At 43.1% G+C, this 10,220-nt stretch overlaps 1 protein-coding gene across 1 annotated transcript in view; it reads right to left on the bottom strand.

The window, feature by feature from the left end:
- ILDR1 (immunoglobulin like domain containing receptor 1) overlaps window positions 1-7,911 on the bottom strand; it is a 16,305-nt gene extending 8,394 nt beyond the window's left edge. The window contains exons 1-5 of the mRNA XM_031056702.1: window positions 7,831-7,911; window positions 6,209-6,401; window positions 4,078-4,227; window positions 3,329-3,448; window positions 3,037-3,183 (exon numbers count right to left, since the gene is read on the bottom strand). Of these exons, the coding sequence (XP_030912562.1) occupies window positions 3,037-3,183; window positions 3,329-3,448; window positions 4,078-4,227; window positions 6,209-6,401; window positions 7,831-7,911 (691 nt within the window). The remainder of the gene's footprint in view (window positions 1-3,036; window positions 3,184-3,328; window positions 3,449-4,077; window positions 4,228-6,208; window positions 6,402-7,830) is intronic.
- Between the last annotated feature and the right edge of the window lie 2,309 nt (window positions 7,912-10,220).

Raw genomic sequence — 10,220 nt, 5'->3', positions numbered from 1 at the left:
GACAGACAGGTTGACTGCATAAGATTTACCTCTTTAAGAAACCAGGCTACAGCTAAGCTCCAATTAATTCTGTCTCCTGGGTTCACTGCAGTAGGCAGCATTTAGACTGCACAATCTTTGGGACTGAACCCTCCACTTTAGGTAGCACTCCAGTTATTAAACATGTCCTCCTTCAGCTTTTTAACTGGATTTATCCAGAGCACCATTCACAGGAAAAGGACTGACCATGCCCCTCAACACATCTTTCCTTTTCTCCACAGTTTTTCCAGCTCCACTTAATTCTCCACTGCAAAATCCCTCACTCTCCTCAGTCTGGCTTCAACCAGAGGGAACTACAAAGCTGAAAGGTTCAGGAGTTTTAATCCCAATAATCTGGTATCCTCAAAGTTCTGTGGTCTGAGGTAGGAGCTTCCAAGAACTTTATGTCAAACTTGTTTCTTCTTTTGTTTTTTGTCCCAAGGGATATCCTCCCAGTTTACATTTGAAGTTTAGAGGATGAGAGAAAGAATACAAAGAAATGGGATAAACAGAAGGATAAACAGAAGGGGAAGGCCTTATCTCTCCCTCTCCTATTCTTCTAATGCCCTAGAGCCTGCTGAGTGTGTGTCCTGGGGTTTTGACCTTGGTCTTTGCCTGAGGAGTAAGAGACCCAGCACCTGTGGGCACACCTGCTTAGCATTCTCCCTCTTAAGGTAGGAAGGCTGTCACTAGGACCAAAGACATCCTCTCCCTGTCATTTCCTGATTTCTCCCTACAGCTGAACAAATCCAGAATTAGCCCTGGTCTTCCTTCATTACCATCAGTCCGTCTTCCTTCCCCAGATACTTTGCCTTCCAATTTAAATCCAATATATACTCTGATTTCCCATCTTCAAAACAGAAGTCACAGATCTTTTTCAAGTGAACATATTTATCTGAGGAAGGTCAGATTCACCCTAATTCCAAAACTCCTACCCTGCTTTGCCAGAAAGTTGTGTTGCTCCCGCCATTTACTCTGTTGGAAAAATCTGTTCTCCACCTCTTACAGACTTTAACAGCTGCTGGGCCAACTATAAAAATAAAGTATTTTGCAACTTAGTGATACCCAGGTGCAAGTATATCCTATTTTCCCCTGATTCATTACTGGAAGAAGTCCACAGCAGAAAAGGAACAAACAGGAACAGAAGGAGGTCGTACGTATATTTACACTGATGGGCTTTTCTCAGAGCTTTCCACAGGGAAACTGGCTTGCTCCTGGGCATTTCTAATACTTCTGTACATCAATCCTGAATTACTCAAACAATGCACTCCTTTTATTGCTCACTTCAAACCCATGCACGTTAATAGCGTGATTCACAGCATCCAGGATTATCCTGTGCCTGTCTCACTGGCACCTGTGACTGTTCAGCAGATCCACGCTGTCCTCTAGTGGCCAACGACAGGGAAGGAAGCACTCATACTCACCCAGTGATCCTACACAGGGGAGGATTTCTGCCTTCTCTTCAGATGTGTGGAATGTTATTCCTCAGCACTGCTTTTAAGATGTCCCCTGAATCTATCTTCTTGTGTTTTTTTAAGACCTCCAGTTCATTTGTTGGAGTGCAAAAAAGTAAGTAAGAGGCAGGAAGAAGTAAAGAGAAGCAGTTTAGCAGTATTAGCGGAGAGGAGCAGGCACATGGGTCCTTTGCCAAGTGGATTCAGAGGGCAGGCAGCTTGGATGGAAATCACAGACACAGAATCCATCATCCAGTCAAGGAGGCTGGACCTGTCTGTACCTTCTCTCGTGATCACAGAGAGGTTTAGAAAACCCTGCAAGAATTCCTCCTCTTTAACAGGAGGAAATAACAGCAGCACTCTGGAGTGAGCTATAATCTGCAGCACAGAAAAACAGAAAAGAGCTCACGCTCTGAATCTCTTTTTTGCTGAGAACTAGGAATTCTGGAGGTGTGAGTCTCTCATCTCCATCACCTCTCTCTCCCTTCACAGAAATTGGTTTTTCTGCCAGATTTCCATAGCCTTCTCAACACTACACATTTTATATGACAACCTGTAAGGCCTCCAATGTTTAGTTTCAGTTTTAGCAACAGAAGGGATGTTCTGCTCACTCTTTGCAAGGGCTAAGCAAATTAAGCTTAAATCTAAAACTCTCACAGTTTACTAACACCCAAGCTAAAATAGCTGTTTTGAGGGTAAAGGTAAATATGAATCAGAGATCCTTGTTCATAAATCCTCTCCTTGTAGCATCTGGGGAAGAACCTGGGGATTTCAACGATAAATAAACATTTGTTGCATTTTGTTACTGTCAGACTTCAGGGAGACTGGTCTACTAGTTGCTAACCAAGTTTCAGTTACAGGAATGCAGAGATTACATGAAATTAACAGCCAAAATTCAATCTGTAGCTTTACTAAAAGAACAGAGTCTGGCTGCAGAAACTTTATTACTGATAAAAGCAAACACAACAAAATTTCTTTTGACACTCAAAACTTCAGAATGCACTTGCAAGGCTGACCAGCAAGAGAAACCATCTTTCTCCACCTTCTTCTCACTTCCTTCTCCAAAGAAAACCAAACCAAACCTTTTTCTAGTAGAACGAACAGCTCTGAAGAAAACATACAGATAAAAAATTTCCAATTTTTATGTCATTCTTCTCAGAGCAACATACTTGAAAGAAAGACTAGATTGGAGACTAGTACCAATGTATTTTCTTGCTTTTCTCACATGCACAGGCATATGAACCACAAGACAGGAAAGAAAGTCCTGAACTACTCAGGCAAGGGAACTGATTGTGCTCTGGATGGTGAGAGAAACTGGGTAACAAGGTGTGAGCGGGGAGAAACTTCTGATAGTTGGACACAGAGGAGCAAGATAGATTCCATCTATCTGAGATCCCCTCCTCGAATTTCAGATTAGCTGGTCTTGGAGGTCACACTGGCCAAAGAAATGTCTCAGTTTATATGGATGCCAAACAAAAGAAAGGAAGTGGATCTCAGCAAGCTCCCAGCCAAGCTTTTGTCTTGACAGAAGCTATAAATGGATGCACATTTGCTTGAACCTCACCTTTCTGATTACAGCAGCACCGTGTTGGACAGCAGCCACACTGGATGTGGCAGCAGCAATACTGGGGGCAGCACTGGCACCAGCATATACCAATCAGCAGAAGGAGGAGGAGACCACCGAGAATGATGAGGAGTACTGTGAGCCAGTCTGTGGGAAAAAAAGAGAGAGAAAAAGAATTGATCCTGATGCATCTGGCCATGGTAGTTTACTGAGCACCTCTCCACTGCTGGAGATGTCTTGGGGTGGAGGAGAACAGGAGGAGAGATCTTGGTAACAAAGCACAGGCACTTACGGAGAACAATCAGCTTAACTTCTTTGTCCGCATCACCTGAGGTATCTCCTTGTGCTTCCACACTGCAGTAGTACATGCCATGGTCCCACCACATGACCTCACTGATGACAAGGTCTGCTCCTGTGGGAGAGGGACCAAGAGGTCAGTGGGCTCTTTGCGACTGACAGACACTACTTTCAGGCTCCACCTAAAAAAAGCCCTCTGCCTGCCGGAGACAGAGAGTACTGCATCTCCCCTCTTCCCAAGCATAGCCATCACCTTCAAACTATCTCATTTCAGTCCACTGAGAACTCCTACAAACAGCATTCAATGCCAGTCCGTGTTTCCTGTGTTGCTGGAGGCCAACTCTGCTGGTCTTGGAACACAGATCACTGTCCCTCTTAGGTCAGCAATCCCAATGGCTCTTCTGGTGGAGCAATATCTAGTGCACCATGGAGAGCAGGGAGCATATAACACACCTGGACAATTATGCAGTACTTGGAAGAATGAACTGTTTTCTAGCCTCTGAGCTCCTCAGCTGTTGTGCTCTTCAGCAAAATGCTCTGGCATCCTCAGCTCAGCCTTAGGTTGTAGTGCCTCCAAACACCCTCAGGCCAGCTGGGGACAGGGCCCTTTCCTGCTCTTATTCCATTACCATGTGCAGTATATAAGCTACAGATGACATTAGCCATGTATATGCTTCTCTTCACTTAGCTGACCCAGCTATTGGATAATTCCTGAGTTCACTGCCTGCCTGGGAGGTCACTCACGGTTCTGAATGGTGATCTTTCGCTGCTGGTAGTCGATGCCTAGCACAGGGTCCTTCTGCCCATATTTCTGGATGACAATGCGCACCTTCCGCTGGCTGTCATTGCAGTCATTTGAGGGGTCCTGGCCAAGGGCTAAACCAGCCTGGTATGCTACAAACACACATCATTAGAGATGGCAAAAGTAATTTCAAAAGAGCAATTTATATCCTCTTGTGAGCAGTAGAGAAATTCTTGAGCACATTGTGTGTAATAGCTTTAGTTTAGCAAAACAAACCATGGCTTCAAACCAGAAAGTTGCTTTGGAGTGCTCAAAAACAAACAGAGGTAGAGCCACAGGAATGGTAGAGATTTTGAGAATGCAGGAGCTGCAGAGGGGATGCCTCCTGCACTCACAACTGAAAGAACAGCAGTAGAAAGAAGATAATGGTGGTAGCCTGGAAGGCAGCTCCCAGTATGAAGCTGAAAAGAAAAAGTCATAAAACACCCAGGAGTACTAGAACTAAAACAAAAGGGTGTTTATCTACCAAGCAAAATCTCCAGACATAGATGAACTGCTCTATGGATTGTCTCCCTTTCCCTCCTGTATCCCATTACATGTTGTGGAGCTCATAAAGCAGAAAACAATCCATCACCTGATTCCAGCTAAGGATTAAATGTAAAGATGCACAAGAGAATTAATGGAGGACTAGAGGCAATTTCTACACAATACTCTTCTGACAGACTCACATCATAAACCAACATTGAATTTCCAAGTATTTAGGATCTGAGATTTGGGGAAATGGCTGATTCAGTCAGCATTTTCTGTAAAGAGCTCACAGTGAAGAGAGATGAGGGTAAAGCTTGTCAAAGGCTCTTTCACTGCTATACCTAAAATGGAGTATGAAGTCCCTTTGGGGGACTATTAGCTTGAGCCTGGGCCTAAAGCACTCACATTCTTCTGGGATCAGCTGAGCCAGGGACCCACCTGCTTGGGAACTAGGCTGTAGAGCACTTGGTAACATGCCTACCCAACTCATCCAGACTGCATAAAGGAGAGTTTGGGCATAGTACCCACTGTGAGCTCAGTTCTAAGTGTACGGTTATGCTATGGCTTGCTAGCTGAACATTCTGCAGGGTTTACAAACAATAAAACAGAGCAGAATAGTTCAGTTGGTAGGGATGTACAAATGTTATTTAGTCCAACTGTTGGATCACTTTAGGATTGACTAAAATGTAAAGTAGTATACTACTGATGTAGTATTGAGCCATTCCCACACATCATATCACTGGATGCTAGGGAGAGGATAGCAGCACCTCCCTGTTCACCTCCTCTTCTCAAGGAGCTGTAGAGGGCAATGAGGTCACCCCTCAGTCTCCTTTTTTCCTGAACTAGACAAGCCCAAACTTCTTAGCTGCTTCTCACAAGATCTGTCTTCCAGATATTTTATCAGCTTTGTTCCCCTCCTCTGGACAGATTCAAGTACCTTAATATCCTCAAATCCTGGGACCCAGAATCGCATACAATACTCCAGCTGAGGCCACACTAACACTAAACATAGAGGGATCATCACCATTTTGGACCAAGTAGTTATCCTTGGATGCAGTTTGTGTACCATATTAAACCCCCCTGAATTAAGCTGCCTGCATCAGAACATCTGCATATGAAGTGCTCTCACCACTACTAAATACTATTACTTAGAAGTCTTCATGCCCTTCAAAATGCATGTGTTTCTTCTATTTCCTAAAATCAGTAACATCTGGTCACAGGTATCCAGCTCCAACCACAGGACCCCCGTGGAATCCTAAAGCCCACTTGTTGCAGGCCCTTGCATTCGAACATGCTGAAGCATAAGACAGGGCTTCCAAGATCGACTTGTGTCAACCACAGCTGGACTGTCCTGTATTCTGACTTGATGACAAGGAGGACAAAAGAGCTGCTTTGGTTGGGATTTCTGTGATCTCATAAGGCCTTGACATTTCAAAGGAAATCACAGACATGACCTGCATTTCCTTGGAATGCAGGGAAATGTCACAACCTGGTTTTTGCATAGGAAGGGGTCAGCGTGAAAAACCTGTACTACCGCAGTGAGTCTACCTTCCCCTTTCTTCTCACTTGAAGGGGGATTCCTTGGAAGATGAGCCTGACACTTACAGGCTGAGTAGTAGTCAAAGATGGGGTCCTTGCAGAAGGATTTGAAGCGCCAGGTCACCACCACATCTTGCAGCTGTGCCGAGGTGGTGTAGTCACACTTGAGGATGACAGTGGCAAATAAGGTGGTGTAACGCTCAACATCCTGCACTGTCACCAGGAGCGAGAAGCAACCTGCAAACAAGAACACAGGAGGCTGTCAGCTCACAGACTCCTCAGGCCTTCCATCACAGTATCTGCACCAGAGCAATGACCCAAGTACATCTCCTTTGGCCCCACCCAGGACCTACACCTACCAACCTCCCAGCGCCTCTGGTGAAGTCAGCCAGGGTTACAAACCCCAGTTAGAACAGGAGTCCCATCTTTCCCTGACTGAAGAAAGCTTCATTGGCCCTCTTTATGGACTGAATTATTTTCTCCAAAGCATGAGTAGCCATTGTGCAGCACATCACTCTGTGTTCTCCTTCTACATAGGGAAAACTGTCCCAGAAGCACATGGGATGGGACTTCCTTGGCTTTTAATCCTAATCAGAAAAGTTCTGCAGCGCCTTATGTTTGTATAAACACCAAATGAATTTTATCAAGGTCTTGCTGAGCCACTCATCAAATGTTATCAAGTGGTGATCAGGATTAAGACAATACAACTTTCAGGCTGTAGCACTGCAGTTAATTGTTTACCATCACTTCAGAACAGTACACATCAATTACTCCCTTTTTTCCTTTTAAATAAAGCTATCATTATGTATTTGTTAGGTATTCATTCCAACAACCTCCACAGCACTTTCCATCCAAGCAGCTGAACATACTCAAGGAGGATTTGCGAAGTTTCTCATAAGCTATGCTGTAGTTCAGCTATACTCCAGAAACGTGTCTATCTTATTTAAACTTTGATAGTACAGTAAGTTGTGCTTGTCATTAACAATAGCAAAGTTATCACCAGTTGCCTTTGATAAGGGAATACAAACAGTGTAGGGCAAGTGTGGGATGCCCTGTTTGGAATACACGCCAGAGAACCAGGCAGGGACTGCAGTGCTGTACTAGTTGCTTCTTAACTGTAGAGCACGACAGCAGGAAAGGCAGGAAGGAAAGCGAGATGCTTGAAGGTACCAACTGTACAGGTCTCCATGAACCAACACTTGATTTTTATCATATATCCAAAGATTTTCCCTCTAGTCCATGTTTTCAGGATGAGAGCAAGAGAACAAGTTGCTACTGCTATGTAGTAACATCTGGACCACAACTGCAAACATCACTCTTTGTCAAGCATCTTTCAGTGTCCTTTTAGGCTGCCACCTCCACTCTACATTCCAGGCAAATATGAGCTCACACAGTTTCCACACTGTGGAAAAGGTGCTGCAGAGGTGCATGCTGCCTCAGCAAGTCATTCTGCAGTAGGGTATTGTCAATGCAGCACTTGCTCAGTTTCTGGTTTGAAATGGGACTCCTTGTCAGCCAACTGAAAGCACAAGCAGAGCAAACTCATTTGCCTTAAGAATACCACACAAATATGGGCAAAGCCAGGGAAACCCCTGAATCCAAGGCTTTTCTGAAAAATAAGATATACACACGTGCACTTAAACACAGAGCAGCAGATGCACAAAACTCTAGATAAAACAAGTTTTTACAGTCCTGTAGCGCTGCAAGGTCCAGACTGCTGACAGGTAGTTACAGTTGCTCTCATTCAAAAGCACTGTAGTTCCACTCATCTTGTTTCAGCTTGCACTGTGAAATAGCTGAATCTGGGGTCTTAATGAAGAAAATCACAAGAAAGCAATTCAAACTCTCAAGATTGGCAAAACCGTGATTTGAGTGTCAATTAAATGAAACCCATATGAATTCTGACTTGTCAAGGCTCATGGGAACAGAACGCTTTCCATGGGTTTTCTACAACAGCATCTCTCCAGTAAGAATAAAACATTCAAAACCACTGTGTGCTTTTTACTAACAAAACCCACATCTCTTTATGGAAGGGATGCTTTCTCATTACCTCTGTTCTGCAAAACAGCCAGAGCTGAAGGTAAGTTCCTTATTTTCTAAAGAGGCTGACAATCTACTGTTCCTCCCCAGATGTTGCTGCATGTTCAATGTTTCTCATTAACCTCCTCCAAGAAAATGAAACAGTTGTGAAATTAAGGCTGCGTCCTAAATGTGGACTGCACTACTCCACTGCAGGACACTATCTTTCTTATCCTAGTTGGAAAGAATAAATATGGACACCACCAATCTAGTAAGTTTTAGCTACATCTATGGCTTGGCAATGAAGACACGAAGCTCTGGAGCCAGTGTAGCCAAGTTTTGGCTAGAGCATCTCCCAGGAACACAGCTGTCAAGCAAGACAATAAACAAGCATACCCTCCATACTTTTTTGCTTCCTTCCGTGGTTCTCCGTGAAAAACTGAACTTTAAAGGCATATAATCAGCCAAGACCCAGGCATCCAAGAAGCCAAATGACTGCTTTATTTCCAAGGGGAGGTTAGAAGGTGTCAGGCAACCCGCAAAGCTTGGCAGAGTGAACACTGCTGGCTGAAGGCCGCCCGTGGGCAGCGAGGTGAGCTCCTGCTCCCCACACGAGCAGGTGCCCAGCAGGTGCAGCAGCACTGCAGCTACCCCAGAAATCCCCAAGAGGTTGAGGCTCCCGAGCCAGCAGCAAAAGCTCGGCTGGGCGTTTGCGAGAGGCCAAAGGGGATCCCCACATGTCCGTGCCCAGCGCCCACGTCCCAGCCGAAACATATACATATACATATACATATACATATACATATACATATACATATACATATACATATACATATACATATACATATACATATACATATACATATACATATACATATACATATACATATACATATACATATACATATACATATACATATACATATACATATACATATACATATACATATACATATACATATACATATACATATACATATACATATACATATACATATACATATACATATACATATACATATACATATACATATACATATACATATACATATACATATACATATACATATACATATACATATACATATACATATACATATACATATACATATACATATACATATACATATACATATACATATACATATACATATACATATACATATACATATACATATACATATACATATACATATACATATACATATACATATACATATACATATACATATACATATACATATACATATACATATACATATACATATACATATACATATACATATACATATACATATACATATACATATACATATACATATACATATACATATACATATACATATACATATACATATACATATACATATACATATACATATACATATACATATACATATACATATACATATACATATACATATACATATACATATACATATACATATACATATACATATACATACAAAAATGAAAATATATATTCCAAAACATGCATTTATTGTATCACAATTAAAGTGTGTATATATATATATCCTGAACACGCAAGTGTATGGGAAGTTAGCCGAGCTGCGCCCCCCGGGGCAGCGCGCTCCAAGCGAGGGGCGCACGGGAGCGCATGCTAAACCCTGTGGGCGGGAAAAACGTCTGGGGAATTCATAGGATCACAGAATTGCTTCGGTAGGAGAAGTTGGAAAAGACCTCCGAGATCCTTCTGTCCAGCCTGTGACCGAACACGGCCATGTCAACTAGACCAGGGCACTGAGTGCTTCGTCTAGTCTTTCCTTAAGCACCTCTGGGGACAGTGACCCCATCCCCTCTCTGGGCGGCCCATTCCAATATCTAATCATCCCTTTTCTGAAGAAATTCTTCCTAATCTCCGACCTAAACCTTCACTGGAGCAGCTCAAGACTGTCTCCTTTAGACCCGTCGCTAATTTAATTTTCCCGCTGAGTTCTGGGAGGACCGCAACCGTGGCCAAAGCAGAGGTTACTTTAAAGAAAAAACCCGAACAATACAAAGCCAAACAACCACCAGCCCCTGCAATTGGCCCGGTAGC

This window comes from Geospiza fortis, unplaced genomic scaffold (genome assembly GCF_000277835.1).
Source record: "Geospiza fortis unplaced genomic scaffold, GeoFor_1.0 scaffold1, whole genome shotgun sequence".
NCBI classification, from domain to species: domain Eukaryota; kingdom Metazoa; phylum Chordata; class Aves; order Passeriformes; family Thraupidae; genus Geospiza; species Geospiza fortis.
Note: the sequence above shows the minus strand (reverse complement) of the source record. Positions and strands in the feature narration are given on the sequence as shown.